Source organism: Arctopsyche grandis, chromosome 1 (genome assembly GCF_051622035.1).
Source record: "Arctopsyche grandis isolate Sample6627 chromosome 1, ASM5162203v2, whole genome shotgun sequence".
In the NCBI taxonomy this organism is placed as follows: domain Eukaryota; kingdom Metazoa; phylum Arthropoda; class Insecta; order Trichoptera; family Hydropsychidae; genus Arctopsyche; species Arctopsyche grandis.
In genome coordinates this window covers 21331240-21355812 of record NC_135355.1, presented here as the reverse complement: position 1 = coordinate 21355812, position 24573 = coordinate 21331240, and the positions used below count along the sequence as shown (strand labels likewise).

At 31.5% G+C, this 24573-nt stretch overlaps 1 protein-coding gene across 4 annotated transcripts in view; it reads left to right on the top strand.

The window, feature by feature from the left end:
• jus (EB domain-containing julius seizure protein) overlaps positions 1-24291 on the top strand; it is an 85339-nt gene extending 61048 nt beyond the window's left edge. The window contains exons 3-8 of one of the 4 annotated variants that reach the window (XR_013260648.1): positions 13866-14000; positions 18133-18273; positions 18442-18556; positions 21538-21725; positions 22303-22426; positions 23673-23849. Coding sequence is in view for 2 of the 4 variants with exons in the window: in XM_077431980.1 (XP_077288106.1) it covers positions 13866-14000; positions 18133-18273; positions 18442-18556; positions 21538-21725; positions 23655-23818 (743 nt within the window). In the remaining 2 variants the exon portion in view is untranslated. Of the gene's footprint in view, positions 1-13865; positions 14001-18132; positions 18274-18441; positions 18557-21537; positions 21726-22302; positions 22427-22515; positions 23604-23654 lie in introns of those variants that run through there. The other 3 variants (XR_013260649.1, XM_077431974.1, XM_077431980.1) reach the window with 3 other exon arrangements.
• The last annotated feature ends 282 nt before the right edge of the window (positions 24292-24573 follow it).

Sequence of the window (24573 nt, the reverse complement as noted above, 5' to 3'; positions counted from 1 at the left end):
ACGTAGTATAGAACATAAAAAGAGTGACTTTTCAACGTTTGTATCTTCAATAATAATGTAAAACTAGAATATATTTACAATTATAGTAGAACCGATCTAGCATGAGACTTACGTAAAATGTACATGCTATAACATTCACCCCCCACTCGACCTGCGATGGCCAATTTCATTTCGTTTCAATTTCGCATTGCATTTTGTTCAATAAATACAACAATGTTCGTGTTTCGTATTTTTAAATATTTATACTAATAAATATTTAATATAAAATACGTAAGTTTTTGATATTAATTTATTTATGCAAAACATATATGTATATTTTATATTAAAAGAAATTTATATTTTTAGACGGTAAAAGTAATTGTCAACGTCATGTTATGAACAGCAAATCTTACAGTAATATTTTTAAACTACTGTTACGCCCGTTGATTTCAACGGTGGTTTCGAAAAATAATTGAAACACGAAAAAAGTAAATTTATATGTTATATATATATATATATATATATATATATATATATATATATATATATATATATATATATATATATATATATATATTTTTTTAGTATATTTTATTGTTACAATCAATATACACTCGTCATTACAGATCGCTCCAATGCGACGAGTGTACGATAACGGTCAGATATACAATAATACATGTACAAGCAGAATACATAGCATATAACAATTAATCAGTACAGAAATAATAATCATTGACATCTATGGATTATTTTTAGATTTTTTGTGTACAATTTTTATACATATAATAAACACGAAATTATAGAGATGTCTATAGATTTCAGATTACTGTGCATAATTTTTACAAATTATACACACAGATTTTGTGACAACAGGAAATGATCTAATACCAATTTTCAGGAACCATTTCAACAATGATCAGATAAAATTGGCAAACTCTGATAGAGAAACGATCGATTTGGAGTCACAAAACCCCCAAACCTAACCAGTAGTTTGACGAGGACTCGAACCTCCGACCTCAGTGGTGCTAAATATATACGCTACCATTAAGCCAAACTGCTGACTATATATATATATATATATATATATATATATATATATATATATATATATATATATATATATATATATATATATATATATATATATATATATATATGTATATATATATATATATATATATATATATATATATATATATATATATATATATATATATATATATATAGCCAGCAGCATAGCTCGGACGTTAAGCTTCTGCTTACCGTCAAGAAGGTGCCGGGTTCTATCCCTGAATGAAAATGAATTTTTCAGAGTATGCTGTTGGTCAGACCTGGATTTGTGACTCCAGGTTGATCGTTTCCTATCAGAGTTTGCCAATTTTCTCTGATTTCATTGTTGAAATGGTTCCCGGAAAAAAAAAATTGGCTAAAAAAATCCTTCCTACCTACTATGTCACCACTATTTGAAAAATTTGATTGTTGTACAATAAAAATTTATGTACAATTCATAGATGTCTCGTTAATTTGCGAGTTTTTTCAGTGTCTCGCAATTCAACGACTTATAATAAAAATGCTGTATTTGTATTTGTAATTGGCCAGGAAGGCGCATTGGGATTTACCTGTAAGGCCTTCCTGGTATATATGTAAAAAAAAAAAAATAAAAATAAAAAAATAAAAAAAAATATATATATATATATATATATATAAATTGTAATCGTCATAATATGCAAAAGTACGCCACGTAAATACATATGTACATACATCTCTGAAGCTGTAATATAAGTAAAAATATTTTTCCATCGGTGATTGTAGCATACAAGTCTCGGTTCATTTCAATGTTGAAAGAAATGTTTACTGCTGAAAATATATTGGTAAAACAATCTAATGCTGATGTACTGATTATTGAAACAGCAATGGAGCAATTCAATTTGACAAATACAACTATTGTTGTTGGTGAAGATGTAGACTTACTAGTATTACTCACTGCTCGAACTCCAACTGAAAAAACTATTTTATTCTAAAAACCTGGAAAAGCTCAACATAAATCGGAAATATATTCATCGAAAAGTTTATCTACTTCTGCAAAGTGTCAAAATCATGTACTATTTTTACACGCAATAACTGGCTGTGATACGACATCTGCATTTTACAGGAGAGGTAAAACAACAGTTTTTAAAATGTTTGAAAAACAAGATTTATTTCAATATGCTGAAGTTTTTAAAAACAGTAATTCAACTCCACAATAAGTTATCACCAACGGAATGCGCTTTCTTCTTTCTATGTACGGAGCTCCTAAAAAAACTACCTGCCTAGATAAGTATCGATATGGATGTTTCTTTAAAAACACTCGAAATAAAAAACAAGTGCAATTTTAGCTTGTCTTCCTCCAACCGCAGCTGCTGCTCATCAACATCTTTTTCGGGTATATTACCAAGTTCAAGTGTGGCTTGGTTATCAGCTAGACTCAAAAGACTGGGGTTGGAAGTTGGTCAAGAATACATTAGAACCAATTCAGACTTTACTCCCACCTGCATCGGAAAAACTGCTAAATACTATTTTTTGCAACTGTAAAAAGGGATGCAGTGCTAAATGTGGTTGCAAAAAAGTTGGACTGTTTTGTTCTCTCGCATGTACAAATTGTCAAGACCGGTCGTGTTCTAATGTTGAATCACCAACAGTAGAGGATTCGTTTGATATCAATGAGGAGACATGCGATACATCACTTTTTGCGCAATTTACTTACACCCAGAATGAAGAAGAAGAAGAAGAAGAAGAAGAAGAAGAAGAAGAAGAAGAAGAGGAAGATCAAGAAGAAGATCAAGAATAAGAACAAGAAGAAGTATTTGAAGGTTATGAATCAGATGAATAAATTTCTCTACTTTTTTTTAATTTCCATCGCTTTTATCATTTCCATCCCTTGCTAATATCTGTTATTATTCAATAGTTTCAAACTAAACAGAATCAGAACAGACCTGTGGAATAGGCCTACTGGGGAAATAACGTTAAAAAACGCGCTAAGTACACTACCTGGCGTGGAAACGTGTACATATTATGACAATCACAACTTCTTGAATCGTTATATCTCAGAAACGGTGGCTCTTAGGAAAAAAATTATTGATACATTTTTTATAGATAATTTTATGATCTACAATTTTTGTTGGAAGTAATTTTATGATAAAACTTACCGTTTTGCTGAAAATCGCGAAAAACCCATATTTTTTACCTTTGACCTCGAGTAAATTTTTTTCCAAGCACCAGAACGATAAGGAGTTTTGAAATGTCATTTATAATTATGTTTTGAACAATTTTACTCCCTTTCAGCTTGTTCTAAATTTATGTATCTTTGAATGTCTAGATTGACTGGACTAATATATACCGGTCTCCGTGACGGGCCGGAATGTGAAATTACCGAAAACGCAAATATCGGAAGGCAAATATCGAAAATCAAAAGATCTTAAGTCGAAAGATCAAAAAAAAAGGGTGCATGGTAAACGGTACATACTCACTTAATTTGCGCGAGCAGGATACAACAGGAACAAGAGGAACAGGCTTTTCCTCCCATATTATTGTGCGCGCGCAGTGGTATACTTGTGTATTAAAAATAAATAAAATAAAAAAATGTACATACATACATATGTTTAATAGAAAAGATTCATTATAGAAATATCTTTCGTAGGCCAAAAATCCTCGACCAGATTTATCGTACGTTGTAATTGTATGTATGTATGTATGGACATACGGTTCGGTGATCATTGGTCACAAAGCGCGCCCCTAAAAGTCACTAAAATCTCTATAATGGAACATCTGGCAGCCGAAAAGTCCATCATACTAACGAAAACTTGAGTTCCAAATATTCCGCATTTGCGGTTTTCATAGCAAAAAATATCTTTGTGACCACCGCAATGTGACTAATAATCCAATTACCTTAGAATATATATATATATATATATATATATATATATATATATATATATATATATATATATATATACATTATTTTCAAGATTTGGCAAATACTTTTGCCCTATTTTGACATCAAATGTACGTAGATTATTCGTCGAAGTTATAGTGCAAAATGGTTTGGAAAATGGAAACAGATAAATTTTCAGCTCGGCCTTTTCTCACAATACATATTTGATGGACGTGAATGGTGCTTGCCACAAAATCGAGAGAAGAACCCATTAATTATGCAGGCCTAGCAGCGTCCCAAGAAACTCCACTTCCACCAAAGAAAATAACCCCGAAAAGTGGATGAAAAACACTCGACTCTCATCTCAATTGCGATGAACAAATATTACATTGGTTGTAATAAACGAGTAGGATTACATATATTAAAATGTAAATTGATTCGATAAAACAGTCGTGTGTTTTTATACGTCAAAGGAAAGAGTTCGTTACAGACATGTGAAATTGCATATAGCTTTTATATTACACGCGATCCGCACCCATGTCGCGTTTGAAAGCACGATCGTCATTTAAAAATTATTATCATTATAATGGGACTGAATTAGTCATTACTCTGTAGTATTTCCGTCAATTTTACAGCTATGATATCGCTGATTTTGAACGTGTCAAGGAAAAGTGAAGAAAATTGTTGGAAAATTGGCTAGAAAACAAACCCATTACAAGCGCGCGACGGAAAAAATCTCTTCATGAGAATCTCATATATTTTCGCACGTTCTCTCATGAATGTACGAGATTTTTCGCCCGGGCTTTTGTTGTTCTTTTCATTTTAGGCCAATATTCTACAGAGTTCACCCTACATGTGCAATATACATACCTTGCATATTTTCTGAGACATAATCACTTTTTATTTTTTTTACGCTTTTTTACTTTCACGGCATGTACAATGTATGTATGTATCTTGTTATAGATTTGTTCTATTCAAATATTTAAGTAATTCTACGCAAACAAATAGTACTTACTGAAAATATGAATTATGAACGTTTATACCTTTAAGTCTTGGCGAATATATTATACTTATGTATAACCGAATATTATACGAATATATTAAACGAACATATAATATGGTGCAATCGCTTTCAACACAATAGATTTGGGACTCAATTATTCTAAAAGCCTTCCATCTTAATTTTACCTTACCCTAATCTCTTAATGTACATATATAATACAACGCTAATTCTCAAATAACACAAAGCTTTTATACAGTAAAATCTCTTGTAGCATATGTAGCTTGTGTTTTAAAGTCTTGAATATTCCATACTAAAAGAAAAAGGGCGCCATAAATTATTTTATTTTGGTATTTTTATAAGCCAATACAAAATACATATTTACAAATAAATTCAAAAATTTATTTGTAAATATGTAACCAGCAGCGTGGACTAGAGGTTAACATATATGCTTTCGAACATTGTGGTCACGGGTTCGAGTCCCACAGGTTGCTGACGGCCAGACCTTGGTTTGTGAATTCAGGTCGATCGTTTCCTATCAGGGATTGCCAATTTATCTGATTTGTATTGAAACGGTTCCAAAAAATTAGCAACTTTTACACATTTCTCGCAATTTTTGAGTTTCCAGCATCTCGAATTTCACTGATTCGTATAAAAATGCTGCAAATTTGTCCATAAATGTTTCGCAAATTTCAAGTTTTTCGGCATCTCAAAATTTGACAATTTATATTAAAAAAATGCTCCGAAAATGCAAGTTCAAAAAAATTTTACATTTTGACAAAAATTTGCCAACGTTTATCCATAGATGTCTCTATGATTCTTTGTTAAAATTATTCTAAAAATTGTACATGTTTGTAACTGGCCATGAAGGCGCATTGGGGTTTACTTGTTAAGCCTTCCTGGTATATACATACATATGTATATGTATGTATGTAAAAAATTTAATAATAAAGTCACTTGATGAAACATGATTATGGTCAAAATTGGAAAACAATGTTCCAATTTATTTATGATGTATGAATCGCAGTAGATTTATCAATGGGTTTCAATTATGAAATTATTAATTAAGGTTTTTTGTGCCCATTGCATAGGTATAGGCTATTTTAATATATTGCATTTTAAAACACAAAATGTAATACTATTTAAGTTCAGATACATACGTATGTATGTATATTTAAGGCTTTTAGCACTTAGCTAAAAGTGACAAACAATAAAACATTCAATCAAACGAAAGCGCCCCCATTAGATTGCTTTTCACGGTGACTTGTTTTCTGACGTCTGGAAAAACGTTTCAGACATATTTCCGTTTGAAAAATTTAGATTATAAACATTGAATGGAGCAGTCTTCGGCATCTGTGTCTGTCTCCAGTTGCCACTCGCGAATGAATGACTCTTTAAATATTGATGCGGAAAACTTTAGCTCCCCAGACGGTATGCACGCTATCTAACTTGGATATTTTGTCGAGACAATGTGACTCCCGAGGATATTCGTCATCAGTTTTGTCGCTTTTCAAGTATAAACAGTGCCCACATCTAGTAGATTATTTTATTCTCATTACTCAAATCTTTGCATTATTCAAGATTCTACGACAGTAACCCTACGGTAATGTAAGCACGTATCGTTTAAATTTACATATCAATTTTTAATCCATAAGTATTATATAAATTCAATTCATATGATGTTGAAGCTGAAGCTGTGAATTTTTTGAATTGTATAATATAGCACTTGTTTCAATGTTCAACTTCCAATAATTTTTTTTCTTTTTTACCGAAAGTTATTAATAAAAAAGTTTATAATAAAAAATATATTGGTGGTGAGATGATCTTGCAATTTATAAAAATATAAATATTAAACTCGTATTTCTTTTTGACAAGGGGAAAAATTATGACGATAATATTAAAAAAATATATTATATTATTAAACCATTAGTTTTATTTTAATATGCTGTAAAATTATAATAATTTTAAATGAATAATAATAATAGTGAAAAAATGAATAGTTTTTATAAAATAAATAATTATTTTTCATAAAAAATAGTTTAAAATATAACATTAAAATAAAACATAAAATAAAAGCTTAGCTTCGTTTATGATGAAGCGACTATGTACTCACGGGCGGACGCGTGGCAACTCTGAACCTATGTATCTCATGTGCCCACCGGTGGGCACACAGTGACGAAGTGGTTAGAGATGATTTTCAATCTGAACAAAATATATTGCAAAAATAAAATAAATTTAAATTAATCCCACTTCAAAAAATGTATTCTGATATAGAAGAATTGAATTTTTACCACTTAAATATTATCAACACAGATGTTCCACTAAAGCCTCTAGCCATAACCTCACTTTGAGCTGTAAAAAACAATAGAGTTTTCAATATAAAAAATATCAAATTGCTTTCAAATTAAAGTTGTTGAAAATTTGTTGAATAGTCTGTTTCAAAAATAAAATAACCTTTTGACAAGTGGATTTTCCTAAGTGCACACGATCTAATCCAAAGTTCAAATATATTCTCCCTCTGAAAATCTACCATGGGAAACGATGTACGCGTGCCCGAAAGCTCCAGGTACAATAAATAGTACATAGGTCACTGAACCGCTGACCTATATCCATACATATGTACATATGTACATAGGTAAAAGAATAGGTACAATTTGTTTTATATTGACTCTTAAAATATTGCATAAGTAAAATAATATCGTTTTCAACTTATGTATATCAGTATATACACATATGTATGTACATATCCATACATACATATACATATGTACATGCATATAAGATTTACATTCGCCTATTGTAGCAAAGTCTCCAATAAACCAAATCGAATATTTAATCAGCTTTTTTTTTCAAACCAAAGAGCGTGTTCAAATTTACCGAGTTGCATTATATGTAAGTTTTAAAACTGATATTTTTTAACTTAAAGCTTTCTGCTAAAAAACTTTATTAGGATCTATACGATCGATCTAACCAAGATATAAACTTGGGTACTTACTAGAATAGAGTGAGATATTTTCTCATTTCAATCATTCACATTTTGCAATAGTAAAATTGATGGTCAACAATAATAACCGAACGCAGAACAAAAGGCTTTCAATCAATCAACGTATTGAGCTCAATAGTCACGTTAACTAATCGCTGTATCATTATCTGCTATCAATGGCGCAATTTCTGGACGGATTTAACGGTCGACGGCTTTGTCAGGATGCTGGCTTCAAAGCTTCAGTTCATTCAGGCAAATTCTCCCGAGAACAAACATTAACCTACATATGTACATATTTATGTAGTATGCATGTACATATGTACATATAAACGTGGATGTGAAATTGGTTTAAAAAATCAATCATTTATTAATTTAAATTTTGGACAATTGGAATTACAGGAATTCCTAATGCGCCACAATGGTAAAAAATATAACAGAAAAGAAACAAAATGAATTAACTACACAGAAATTAAGTACATATTTATATACACAATTCATAAAATACAAAAGTTCAAGCAATAATAGATCTAGTCACATATGTAACATATACATAATAATAATTAAATATAAGGAGAACAATTCGGAATGTCTAGTATCAACAGTCAGCACCAATATACATACATATGTATGTATATTATTATATGAGAACCAACCGTGAACACAAAAAATCCCCGTGAGGCCCAAATCGAAGAATATCAAAATAGACAAAATCGAAAAATACATACATCATATCCAATTAGTATTACGTATTAATCCAAGTATTAAGTTTGGAACATCATGGCTTTACAAAAATAGTCGAAAAAAATACAGAGAGATGAGAATAAAAAAAAAAATGTATATATATATATATATATATATATATATATATATATATATATATATATATATATATATATATATATTTACATACATATATGTGTGTGTGTGTGTGTATATTTATACACAAACAAAAATACATTTAAACGCAATGATAAAAAAACTAAATCATTATAATAGTAGCGGATAAATAATAAAAAATTCAAGTAGTAAAACACAAAGTAGGGCGCCAATTAGTATTAGTAGAAATTAGTAATTAGTAGAAAATCACTAGGCTATTAGTTCTAAAGATTTATTTTTTGTATAGATAATAACGCGAACGGTTATTAACCCATTTGATTCACCTACCTGGAAATATCGTAATAAAAGCAATCGTGCAATAATCTAAAATTAAAATTGAAAGTGAATAGTCAAACAAATCAATGTGAATAGTGTATTTAAATGTGAAAAATTAAAACATTAATAATTTGTCCAAGGGAGGAAGGAATAGCACCCATGGCACCCCCCTTGGATCTGCATATGGTTTTCAATGTGATTAAGAAGCACTTTTGCTTCTTAATCACAATCATGGTCTTTAACATGGATGGATCAAAATTTATTTCGACATAAAAGAAAAGTCTGTGGAAAAAATGGGAATTCCTTCACTTGGTGAATGAATCGAGTTGGATATAGTATACATTTTTTCACCCCTCCAAGTTTCCGGTCACCGGTTCTTTAAGCAACTTTTTCTCATCGCCATCTCTAAACCCACCTCTCAAAGATTTTTTATTTTCAGCTTGTTCTAATTACCCAAGCTTCATATAAAAAAAGTTGGAAAATGCGCGCCTTATTATTTTCTTTTCAATTGCTACGCATTTTGAACGGAAAAAAACAAAATGACACTTAAAATAATGTGAATTCTGATGTTCTATCAATTTATTACATTATTCATATTACTTTTGTTGTATTTCTTACTAATGATTTTAACCGGCTTCGCTCGGTATTTGTAATGTAAACTGCTTAAACATAGCTTATCTAATAGTAAACATTAATTTGATTTTTTATTAAATTTATATGAATCGAAAAAACAAATTAACGACAGCCAATCAGAAACGAATGGTGTTTTTTATATATAAAGGAATCGGAACTGAAATTTGGCACTGGGAATCGGAACTAAAATCGGAAACGAAATCGAAATCTAAATCGAAAACGGAATCGAAATCTACATATATCGATATGGGCGTCATAGAAAACTAGATTTTTTCGATAGCGTCACGGATTCTAAGACCCAAATCTTACAAACTTGCTAAAAGCCTCTTTCAAAATTATATATTAGATAACAACACAACACAACAAATAACTATTGTCATACATATATATTAAAATGGTTTTGTAGTTTTTACCTCCTTTTTTTAAAATTTATTTATTGAAAAATCAACAAACAACAGACGTAGAAACGCATAAAAATAAAGGATTAAGTAAAAAAATAAGATAACATCCGAGCCGAATTATAGATTTTTACAAATTATACAAAATGGTACATAGAGACAAACAAATGAAAAAGAAAAGAATGAAAACTAAAACATGACTAAATAGAACAGTACATATAAGTATTATAATATGTATAACTTGTGTAGTTTTGTGACCTTCAATATACATATGTACATATGAATGTATTTAAAAATAAATAAAAATCAATATTAATGAGTGTTTGCTCTGTTGTAATAAAGTATCAAGTTCTGTTTTGCGCAATTTCGTTGGCTTAGCGATAAACCTCATGATTTTGAAGTTCAAAGTTTGGTGTCGAGTTTCTTATTTTCCCATTTTTGTTTCTGCAACCCACGAAAATCATACATTCATTATATTTGTATTGCCTCGTACGTGTGCAGAATTTTTAAGTCAAATTGTGTAATATTACATCTTATATTACCTAATCGATTTATGTATAGTGTTTATTTGAAATCTGAAACAAGGCTCCACGTACATATATGCCCTTATTTATTTTTATGGAAATTTATGAATTCAATTGAATATTTTATTAACTTTGGCGACACACGCGTACCTTGTTAAACAGTCCAGATAATCGAGGTGTGTTAAAAAAACGCGGTAAATGGAGGTATTGGAAAAAAGTATTCGTGTACGTACAACGGGAGATCCAACAGCTACATACTCCATATAATACATACATACATATATTGGAAGTTTTTCTCAAATAATTTAGAAGCAATCATCTAATGCTCAAAATTTTCAGTAAAAAGGATGTTGAATGTAGTTTATTGGAATATACTTAACTTTTCAAAAAAGAAAATAATCCATTGGAGTTAAATTTCCCTTACAGCTTCTTGTATTTTGAAGGCCAATAGAACTAGTGAGGTGCCTTGTTGATATATGTATGTATGTACATACATATGTATAGTGACCATATTTTTATGGAGAAAATAAAGTACATAAATACATATATGTATACATAGAATCCTTCTATAACTAAAAAAAATGCTTTATAAATTTATAACATTTATTATAAAATATTAGCATACAAATATTAGAATCTCAAACAATCTTATTTATTACACATTATTGATATTTAAATGACATTAATTTTGATATTTTTCACAAGAGTCAACTTGTTTTAATAACACAGGTTCGTGCTTTAAAAAATGGAGAAATTGTAGACAGCTCATTTCGAAGTTGCATTTGGTATAAATATGTACATGCTTCTGGCATGTCCATTTTTAATTGGACTTTTTTATTGGTCCACATATTGTTCACTAATGAAAAAAATCGTTAAATGGGATAATAAGATCCGAGGAGACATGAGGAAAGTTCAAAGATTTTTAAAATGTTTTTGAAAGAGGCTTTTTTATCATTTTTTTAAATAAAAAATTTCAACCCACCTGCATATGTTGGCAGAACTTGTCATTTTGTCGCCATCTTCTTCGATCTTTTCATTTGTGATAAAACTTTTTATACCACAAATGATGATTTTACAAAATAAAGGACAAAACAGCAATTTTAGAAAATAAATACATCTTAAGGACAGAGCAGTGAAATAAAGGACTATCTTCTTAAATATAAGGTATAAAAGACGTATGGTGAGCTTAAGTATATGGCGCCCTCTTGTTGAAATCAAAGTGGATTTGTTTCAATTTAAACAGTAAAACTATTAATAATTATGATATGATATTGTGTTTCACAATGGTATAAATTTCATAAATCAAACTTTCAGATATTATATTAACAATAAAAATATCTGATATTTACTTTTTTATTTACTTTTTTTTATAATCAAGTAGTACATACATACATATAATCAGTATTAGGTATAGCTCTGTGGCTGCGTTAGTGTAAGCCATCGAGAGGTCCTGAGCTCAAGCCCTGGTTTGACCTCGATTGAAAAGAATATACTCTGAATATTTCTGCAGTGCTGCTGGTCAGACTTGGACATTTGTGACCCCAATCTATTTATCAGATTTCATTGTTAAAACAGTTCCTCACCAAATTGGTAACCAACCTACCCACTATTTGTCACCGCTATTTATCACCACTATTTTAACATTCTTTCAAATTTATAATGAATAAAAAATTTATATACATATGTGCAAATGGAAAAAGCCATAGATGTCGCTTTGGGGCAACCAGTAATGGTGCCATTGTAAAAAATATATAATATTTTTTAATACAAAAAATAGTTGTAAAATCTCACTAAATCACACTAAACTTCTTACATTTTTGCTTATTATATTTTTAAATGCATGAGTTTTTCACACAAAAGAAAGCATTTTACACTGGAGAGTTGCAAATGAACATGAACAATTATTTCTAGTATGTGATAGCAACGTTTACAAAATGCACTATTTTGTAGTATGGAATTCCTCGAGTTTTTTGTGATTCTTTTAAGTGCATAACCATTATATACATAATGTACGAAAAAGTTTTTGGAATGGCCATGTGCATTAAAAAAAAAGAATAAAACCCATGAATAGTCTTCAAAAGTTGATGATGAATATCAATAAATTGAATGGAACATTAAGATTCATCCCAAGACAATTGAAATACATTAAAAGGTCACGAAAAATATTCAAGACGCCGAATTAGTAGAACCTATTCTTGTACCGGATTTTTGATCACACCTCGTATGTATGTACATATCACTAGGATAATAACCAACGCCTATAATTTCAGGCCAATAAAATATTCTCTGATATACATCTAAACGACATCCTTCTTCATAATCTTAACGATTTGACCGTTAGGAAATGAGCTAACGAGAAATTCATTTGTCTTGCAACACGTCTAAATATTAGAAACGCTTCGATCTTTAGTAACAATTTATCTTCATGTTTTGTACACAATACCTGTATTTATCGAAGTATCATAATATTCAATGAAAATTTTCCATTTTGATGCTCTACATTTTTTAATTAAAATTTATGAATATTATATATGTAGACATGCCCACTCAAATCGGTAAATAAATTTCGTTCTGCGTAGATATTTTTACAAACTCATAATGAAGCCGTTCCTCTTGTCAACGCGGCATATTTAAAAACGGCCCCGTTTTACCTTTGGCCTATATATTTGTCGAATTAATTACGCGAAATTTGTTTGCGTAAATTACCAAGTGAAAGTGTCTCGAAAAATGGCAACATTTTCACCCAAAACTGGCGCATTAAACTACGCACTTGTCGCGACTGCCAAGTTTGTATCGATTTTCAGCAATGAAATCGTACCATAAATTCAACGTCATATGTCGGCGCTTTAAAAGACTGTTTAAAAACTTTATTTTATAAAATAAATTAACCTTAAAACAAATTGTACCAATCAAAATATCGTATGTGCTTGATAAAATGTATGATGATTTTTTAAGATCATTTAGAAAATTTTCGTTTCATATTTCATTAAATCTCTTACCTTTACAGTATTAATACGCGTATTATAAATGGAGATAACAATAATTCTATCACCCGTCTACCCAGATTTCCGAAGCTTTTAGCTCTCGTGTTTCTGATCTATCCTGCGGGGAGTTAAAGCCTATCCGGGCAATCTATCAAGTCACGTAAGTGATCAATTCGCGATTAAACGCTCCGTGTTTCTAAAATATAATATAAATTGTATGTAGTGTAATATATTTTATTTAAAATATGAAAACTATTAAATGATTTTTAGTGGCACATTTTAACGTGAAAATTTTGTTTCAGGCAAGAAATTCGGCGATCGGTGTATCATCTCTTCGGAATGCAGCTTTGAAGGGTCTGTGTGTGACCCTCACATGAAATCATGTCAGTGCACACCAGACCTTCCAGTCACCAACCATATAGATAAATGTGGCACAGGTAAGATTTTAATAAAAGTCAACTATTGTTAGATTATGGAGTACATTTGGACGAATGAACGCCGTTTTTAAATCAATAATGCCACTTTGCGTGAAGAAAAAGATTTTCGATCAATTTATTTTGCCATTGATGACGTATGGATGTGAATTGAAACTTGGATATTGAATGCCAAAATGCTATACAAAGTGCAATGCACTCAAAGGAATATGAAGCGCTGTATGTTCGGCATAATGATGAGAGATAGGAAACGGAATACGTTTGTGAGAAGTATGACAAGGGTAGTGGATATAGTAGAGAGAGTGAAGAGATTTAAATGGCAATGGGTGGGTCACGTAGCTATAAGAATGAACGAAAGAAGTGCTAGAATGGTACCCGAGGAAGTCTAAAAGGGTGAAAGGAAGGCTGCAAGGAATATGGGTAGACTAAATTTAAAAAAAAATGTGTGGGGTGAGATGATTGGAAGTTGCGAAAACAGAGACGAATGGAAGCTTGTTTGAGAGGCCTTCATCCAGCATTGTATGGTGAATGGCTGTAAATAATGATTATAATTATTATTAAATTATATTAATTTTATAGATACCCTTCTATCATGGGCTCGGAGCCCTTCCAATACACGTCTATGGTCTAAGTTAGAGAACCATTACATATTTACATACATATATGAAATTTAACGGTTCTATATTGAAAATGTTCAAATTGCACGGCGGAAAAACTCACCCGCCCAGCATAACCCGTGCATTTTTGTATGGGTGCCCTTTAATCCTGGGCTCCAAGTCCTTCCAAAACCCAATCATAGTCTAAGCTAGAGTAGCGTAAGATACAGTATAATATCAAATTTGATAGTCCCGTGTTGAAAACTGTGACGTGTTCACTTTTCGTGAATTCTATACACTAATGTTTTGTCACAAATACACAAAATCTATACACTAATGTGTATATTTAAATGTAAATTTCAACTCTTGAAGTACGAATTTTATTTATGTATGTGTAGCGAAATAGTAATAATATATTTGATGATAAAATTGCATATGTATTAAGTATTTTAAGGTACATATGTTGTAATTAAATGTACATGCATACATATTTCTTGCTATCGAAATCGGATCTTCAATACTTTGAAAACTCGGTCGAAAGGCTTGCTGAGAACATTACTAAATCGAATTTTCGGGAACCTATTCCGAAAACGATACTGCAGGTCACATTTCCGTTATGCTTTTACAAAGGCCAAACGTCATAGTTTGCCTATATAGAGGGAAAATTTTTGCCGAAGTTTACCGACCGTTTATTTTATTAAGCCATACCTACATACATACATATATTTTAAGCCAGTTTTATTTATGTACAATTGTATGTATATTGAAACGAATAAAACTTTTTTTAGATGAAATGATTACACAGAACTACAAGAAAATGTAGTCGCTTAAGCTTAATAATAAAATTGTAGTCGGTCGAGTGAGAAGGGTGGTCAACAAGCCGTCTCTTAATAGCAAGACTCACCAGGGGCAAACGGTCCATATCGCTGAAACAACTTTGGAAGCTTTTAAGTGGTTTCCCTATATAAGCTAGGTTTCGAGACAGCTTAGTTATAATACTTAAATAACTACAACGAATGCTCAAGAAAAATTTGCACCATGAATACCTAAATTAAGAGGACTGTATACCCGAAACCTTAATTTTGTTGCCGTTCCTTTCTTCGATATATATATATATATATATATATATATATATATATATATATATATATATATATATATATATATATTGAGTGAATGTATATATTGAGTGAATACGACAATATATATCAATATATACGAGTATATTGAGTGAATGCGACAGTTGCGCTTCGACCAGATAATACGTATTTTAAATCGACAAAATCGAGGTTTGGTATTCTCCAGTTTTCTCCTACGAAACTGGACCAATTTAAAAATAAATACATAGTGCTCGTATTTTTTTAAAAATCAACCGTTAAATAAGCACGCTGGACTCTTTTCGTAGGTGTAAAACAGAGGCGATTTTATAGATGTTTGGCGGCTTTTAGCTCCTATAAAAAATAACTAATCAAAAAAAAATAAAACCACAGAAACATGCCTCTGATAGATATCCATAGCATATTAAAAAATAATTTCTCTAGTGCCATAATTGAGGAAGGGAGAAGTCTAATACGTTTGTATGGACAAGGCGCTGGTGTCCAGCCCTCTTAAGTAACCAATGTGGATTTTTTTAACAATATACAAAATGTATCATGTTGAATCATTTTCGTAGTATGTGCGTATTTATAAACTTTGAGTATAGACGTCATAATATTAAATTTCAAAAGTAAATTTGAAGGCAAAAATGTTTATTTTTTATCCCACCTGACTGCTTAATAAAGAATTCAAGCTTTAATCTGCGTTGTGGATTAATTTGTCGACCCGTTCTCAGGGCTGGGTTAGAGAGTATTTCTCCAGGGGAGATTTTCGTACGTTGAATTCAAGTGGAAAATTAATTTTAAATAATAATTGGTGGTGAAACGGGTGAAAATTTAAATTTTGTTGATGCAAATTCTTGATCAATAAATTTCAAAAACTGCAATGATAACATATTTCGTATTTCAATTTATATTCTTTGTAATGGTATTTGATGTTATTAGTACGTTGCTATTTTCAATTATGTTAAATTGGAAATATTAAAGTCACTCCCTTGATAGAGTAGATACGCACTTTTTAATTATTGAAATGCATCGTGATTAAAATTGTTTTTATTATTAATTAATTAACACCAACTGCACGATCGTATTTTCACTGCGAAAATATGCTATGAAATTACATATAATAATTTTTACTACGCAGAAAATGCCATCAAATACATTTTGATGTGATTAATTGTCAGAAATTTTTGTTTGAAATACATTTTATTGAATATCGATCACCTTATTGTGCTACGAAAAATGGGATTTTTATTAAAATGCGATATAAAAAGTCTACTACGTGTTACTAGGTATTTATTGATTACAGACTACCTTTGTAGATACGTATCCGTTTAAATGTAAGCATTAAATAAATAACACAAAAATTATTATATGTTTTCCATTTGCCTTTTGGTGATTTTAAGGTCACCTTTATTATGCGAAAATATCGTTGTATTATTATGCGTTAATATTTATTATGCGAAAATATCAACAACGATTTATCGTTGTTGTAGCAGTCAAAGGGTTAATGATACATACGTAATTTCAAAACATTTTCATTGTTTTTGGAAAAATGTATGAAATATTAAACTGAAAGACACAGAATCTTGTAAAATAGAAAACTAACGTTTAACTAAATATTAAAGATATTTTTTATTGTTTTTAGATTAAATTACCTTCCAAACCACTCAACGGATCAAATTTTTTTACATGTAATAGAAATAATAAATTTTATACCCTAATAATTTTTTAATATTTTTAACTCAACCGGAAGTAGTAATTTTACTCTAGAGAATCAAGGTTTTTTATGTTTTGCTCAGAAATCTTTTGGTTTATTGAACTGAAATTTCATATCTAGAAGTTTTAATATTAAGTGCTTAATAACAAGTTATGTATAAAATTTGATAAGCATCCGTCAACCGGAAGTAGCAGTTTATTCTTGTTCGATTTTTCTATTTTTTTCGACTCATAAACATGTACATATGCTCTTCACGAGAAACCACACGATTTTTTCCACACCCCTGAACGTATCAAGCTGAAAATTTATATTTGTATTATTTATGTACTAACTTAGAGTTGATAAGGTTTTGGTCAGAATTCGTAAACCCGAAGTAGTAATGTTTTTTAAAACAATATTTCATTATTTTATTTTGGCCTTTTAAATTATTTTTATTATCTTGATATTAAGGTGTATAATATTTAAAGTGATTTTAATTAATGAAAAAAAAATTTTATTACCGGAAGTAGAACTTTTGTCTCGTGTAAGTTTCCCTACAGTTGCTCTCAATTTGTATCGAAATTGCTCTCATGGCCGGTATGTGTGAACATCTATGTATGTACATACATATGTTTAATTATGGAATTTTGTTTTGTAACCTTATATTTTTAATATATGTATGTAAATAATTTATTATGTCTTTATTACCACGAAATATAAATACGTATACTATTTTGACATTGTAGGGGCCAAAGTAAATGGATCATGTTTCTTTAATGAACAATGTGAAGCAGTCACCGAGCAGACGGAATGCAGAGATGGTCGTTGTACTTGTCGCTTCGAAATGACTCCAATAATGAAGGCTGATGGCACCGAGGAATGTATAGGTATTTATTACTCTTTGGTTTATATCTCCTTGGTTTATAACCAAAAAAATGACATTCATATACATATGTACATCATAATTGAACTGTATAATATAATTTCTTGTGTCTACATATTACATATATTAAAATACTTTGAAATCATATTAATTTACACGTCGTATATTTCAGCTATAAGTGAAAAACCTCAGCCAATTAAATACATAGATCCAGCAATGATCGGAGTCCTTGTCGGCATGGCATTAATGTTCGTCATCATCTGTGTTGTCTTGCGACTATTCAGCAGGTCAGTTGACTTATTTATTGTATTTAAAATTTGCATTGTACAAGTGGAAATGTGCTATTTTAACAAAAATTTATTATTCGAAAACAAAAAGATGTTTATACATAAATAGATACCAGAGAAAGGGGGGGGGGGGCATAAAGGGCGCTGCCATTGGCCTCACAATTTTAAACTGAAATAATATCAAATTTTGTTGGTGCTCAAGCGCGAAAAGCTTTTGTTAAATAATTTTTTCAAGAAAATAAATATTAAATAAAAAATAAAAACTTTTTTACTTTTATTTTTGTGATAATATTTTTTTTTTTTAATTTTTCTTCACCATGGTTTTGGATTTTTTAAAAAGAAGGGGGTTTCAAAAATATCAGTTTTTCTTCGCATTTTCTCTGGGAGGCCGTCATTAATAATCACAATCTTGTTTCTCAAAAAATAGTTGATCTAACATCAATACCCGTAGAAATTTTATGACATTAAATCAACGCGAGCAGCACAACATTTTATGCCCTGATTAATCTAATCTATAATTTGGAAAGAGACTTTGTATATATGTATGTATGTATCCTTCGTCGTCCGTAGATCGGTGACGTCATCGAACACGTGATTCGATTTTTTTTTTTCGACCCATGAGGCTGCGCCCCCGAAGGGGGCGCAGCCTCATGGGGCACACCCCCATGGGGCCCCAAAGGGGGCGCAGCCTTATGGGGCGCTGCCTTCTGGGGTGCAGTCTTATGGGGCGCAGCCTTATGGGGCGCTGCCTTATGGGGCGCAGCTTTTTGGGGCGCTGCCTTATGGAGCTCAGCCGCATGGGGCCCCGAAGGGGGCGTAGGGGGGCGCAGCCCCATGGGGCCCCAAACGGGCGCATGGGGGCGCATGGGGGCGCAGGGGGGCGCAGCCCCATAGGGCCCCAAAGGGGGCGCAGCCTTATGGGGCGCTGCCTTCTGGGGTGCAGTCTTATGGGGCGCAGCCTTATGGGGCGCTGCCTTATGGGGCGCAGCTTTTTGGGGCGCTGCCTTATGGAGCTCAGCCGCATGGGGCCCCGAAGGGGGCGTAGGGGGGCGCAGCCCCATGGGGCCCCAAACGGGCGCATGGGGGCGCATGGGGGCGCAGGGGGGCGCAGCCCCATAGGGCCCCGAAGGGGGCGCAGCCCCTTAGGGCCCCGAAGGGGGCGCAGGAGGGCGCAGGAGGGCGCAGCCTTTTGGGGCGAAGCCCTTAACGGCAACTGATCATGGGGGCGAAGCCCTAGACGGCAATTTATCATGGGAGCGCGGAGGGGCGAAGCCCTAAAAGGCATAAACTAAGGGGGGCGAAGCCCTAGACGGCAATTAATCATGGGGGCGTGGAGGGGCGAAGCCCTAAAAGGCAACTGATCATGGGGGCGAAGCCTTGGACGGCATTTAATCATGGGGGCGTGGAGGGGCGAAGCCCTAAAAGGCAACTGATCATGGGGGCGAAGCCCTAGACGGCAATTAACCATGGGGACGTGGAGGGGCGAAGCCCTTATCGGCAACTGATCATGGGGGCGAAGCCCTAGACGGCATTTAATCATGGGGGCGTGGAGGGGCGAAGCCCCAAAAGGCAACTGATCATGGGGGCGAAGCCGCAAACGGCAATAGCTCACGGGGGCGTGGAGGGGCGAAGCCCTAGAAGGCAAAGGCTCAGGGGGGGGCCGAGGGCGAAGCCCTGGAAGGCAAAAAAAAAATTGATTTTTTGATTTTTTATTTTTTTTTTTGATTTTTTATTTAATTTTTTTTTTGATTTTTTTTTTATTTTTTTTGATTTTTTTTGATTTTTTTTTTTGATTTTTTTTTTAAATTTAATTTTTTTTTTTAATTAAATGTTTACTATTAGCTTAGTCATGTTTAAGCGGTTTTTATTATAAATACTGAGCGAAGCCGGATAATACAGCTAGTCTAATATATAATTTCGAAAGAGACTTTGTATGTATGCATTTTTGTTTGTTTCGTCCATAGGTTCCGTGACGTTCAATTAAATAAAAAAACAAATGAATATTCAAATAAATTTAAATAAAATAAGTTTAATAAAATGTTTACTATTAGATTCACCATGTTTAAGCTGTTTATATCACAAATACTGAGCGAAGCCGGGTAAAACAACTAGTATTACATAATTTCGAAAGAGAATTTGTATGTTTGTTTAGTTCGTAAAATAAAGTAAAATAAGTTTAGAAATAAATTTAAATAAAATAAAACTATTCAAATAAATTTAATAAAATGTAAACTACTAGATCAACCATGTTTAAGCGGTTTATATCACAAATACCGAGCTAAGCCGGGTAAAAACACTAGTAAGCTATAAACCGTTCAGGAAAACCTTAAATCATATCACAGGAAACACCAAAAATGCTATCTCCTACGTGCAATATAATATAATTTTTCAAACATTATAATAAACTGTTGTTTCAAAAAAAATTGTTTTGATTATTACATTTCATTCAAAAGTTACGGGTCTACCTCACGGGCCCGAATGTGAAACGCCCGAAAACGCAAATATCGGAAGGCAAAGATCGAAAATCGAAATATCTTAAGTCGAAAGATAAAAAAAAGGGTGCACGTCGAGTACATACTCATAGGTACGTCATAATGTGCGCGCACATTAATACGGGAGGAAAAGCCGGTTCCTCTTGTTCCTGTTGTATCCTGCTCGCGCAAATTAAGTGAGTATGTACGTGAGTATGTACCGTTTACCATGCACCCTTTTTTTATCTTTCGACTTAAGATCTTTCGATTTTCGATCTTTGCCTTCTGATATTTGCGTTTTCGGACGTTTCACATTCGGGCCCGTGACGGAGACCGGTGCAATATAATATAATTTTTCAAACATTATAATAAACTGTTGTTTCAAAAAAATTTGTTTTGATCATTACATTTCATTCAAACGTTACATACATATATGTATTTAAATAGTAATGGATTTTTGCTGTACTTTGTATTTATATATTTTATAGTACTATGCCATTACAATTGCAGAGCTCGATGGCGTGAAAATCGTACAATCTTCAACACACCCAACCCTCGACTGATGAATGTGTCACTTCTAAGGGACAGCAAGTTATTACATGGCCAGGAGAGGCGTGGATCACGTGCAAGTGTACGAGCACCCTCCCGTCAACCAAGCGTAGCATCGTTGAGACCACATTCACCCAGCGCTGGACAAGGTACCAACGGCTTATGAATACCTCATATACCTTGCTTAATATTCATTCTACACTTTAAATTATTCCCAAAAACATTTACCAAAATAATTTTATTTATTTTATAATAATTTTTTTTACATATACACATACATGTATAGATACTATGCTTCGTGATGAAAGATATAAATGTACATACATATATAGAAAATATAATCAATTATTCTTAATCAATGCTGTAAACATACAATTGCAATATTTAATATAATCACGATCAAATAATGCTAGTAAATATAATAAATCGTAAATATTTAAATTCAAAATTAGCTAAAAAATTTATTAAAAATTACATAAAAATCACTAGATTTGCTTTCTGAATAATCGAATTGCAATATATTATAATATAGGTGTGTAATAAATTAATCATTAAGAGGTGAAATTAAGTAATCGCATCGTTTTAAAGCTGCTTTCCACACATATACCCTCTTCTGAATCTGCTTACGGCCACATTTTCATTTTCTCTCCGCAATCTTTGTGTCACACCAAGGTAAAGCACCACATTGTGAATTCTACAAAATCATTTTCACTTTTGATCCCCTAGCGCTGATGACAGCTTGCTAACTTCCTGATGCATGGGTGAACATACTTCTGCATTATCAAATTTATATACACCGAAGATATCTTCGAAATTTAAATGGACCATAAACAATGCTCTAGTTTTCAAGGTAAAACACGCGAATATACTAAAAAAACATATCCTTCCAATTCTGCACTTCCAGCACTCAGTAATTATACTTCTTTATCTCTTCTTTAGATTTCTACGATCACGTTTGAATACTCACTCGTTTTTTCTAATATAAATCAGTAGAATTATATTTACACTAAGAATATATTTTCATATACAAAATATATCACCACGTCTGCAAAAAAAAAACAAGTAAATATAAAATAAGTTCATATATCGAATTTTTCCAATCTTAACGAAATTTCATTCTATGAATTCACATGGTAATAAAGAAAATATATAATTTTTCTTCTAATACATACTTTCGTTAAGATTGTTTTTATATGTATTTATTTACAATATAGTGTACGTCTGCATAGTATGTAAGTATGTATGTATTCGAATATGTATACATATGCATATATGTATGAACATAGTACATATGTATAATACATATATTTGAATGAATACTTCTTACAATATTACAATGTTTTGTGCACAGAAACATTAATTGTCATTTAATTTTAATTTTTTTATGTATGTATTTGCTTCAATTTCCAACACTTCAATAATGTATCAATTATTGAAGTGTTGGAAATTCATTATATTATAACAACAGAATATTATGCCCATTCAATATTAATCCACCAACTATTATTTATATTAAAATAAATAGCGTTTGGAAATATTAGTATGTAGATATATGTATTTACAGCTAATTAGATATATTTAATATTCAATTACACACTTAAAACATTTTAATGAAATTATTTATTTGATTTAACCTATGTACATATATGTAGATTTCTTAATAATATCTTCTTAGAATCATAGATAGAGAATGAACTTAAAATACATCTATTTCTTAGGTTCTGTTAATATTTCTTCAAACTTTTATAAATACTATGGAAAATGCATGTAAATATTACATAATATAAATAAAACTCGAAGTGTTGTAATAAAAAAATTGTTTGCTTGTTGCACTTTGCTTGATAAATCTGTACTATTAAACTATACATCTTCTTTACATATTTCTACAGCGTAGACTAAACTTTTAGTTAATAACTACAGTATGTCTATAATCTAAAAGTATATGTAATAAATTTGACGAATATCCGTTTTACAAATTTCACTTCATGGTAATTTTTCTTAAGGAATGACATTAAAATTACTTATATGTATGTATAAAAATATCACTTGATTTTAAATTTAATTTATGGTACATTATAGATCTTACTTTATTTCAGGACGAAAAGGATCTCGCGCCAGCAGTAATGCATCCGCAGCTTCTACGCGTTCCAATAAAAGTCCAACATTACCCCAGGGTAATCACAATCCCACATCTCCAAAATTGGAAAGTGTAACAATTGAAATTCAAGAGCCTAAAGCTTAAACAACTTAACAAAAAGCCAATTAAAATAACTAAATGAAAAATCACATGTCATTAAGGCATATTTTATTGCATCATTTATGTGCATTAAATAAAATCTAAATATATATGGTGTATTTGTGAAAATGAAAATGTTCATATTATACATGTATCGAAGTTTCCTTTAAGAGCTTCAAAAATATTTCGAAAACTATTTAGTAAATAGTACATATATACATACATAGTGAAGACGGTAATTCAGTTATTTCAAAATTTTTGAATTTCCTTTCAATTTTCTCACATATGCTGCTTAATAACTAGTTAGAAAATTGTTTTATAAATTGGTGTGAGACGATAGAAAGGTGTAATAGGACAAATATAGTGGAGTAACCGGTAGGTAGTCATTTAAGTTTGAGAATTGTAAAGTTATAATGATCACTCTGAGTATTCTTTCAACCGAGTAGTTTAACATAATATAAATTATAGAGGTTGATCCTACCCTTGTGATGAAATTTATTGAATTAGGGACCACCAATCTACGCTTGCTTGTTCTATAACAGCTGAGGCATGTACGCACCTTCTGCTAAATCTGGCAACTAAATTATAGACAAACTTGTAATATATAAGTACTCTAGCATTTTAGCTTATGCGATATCTGGATATATTTATATGTATGTATAAATATATTTAGAATAATGAATAACAAATTAACATAATATTAAAATGAAAACAAGTTAAACTAGATATACATATATATTTATATTAGTCATAAGTATCAA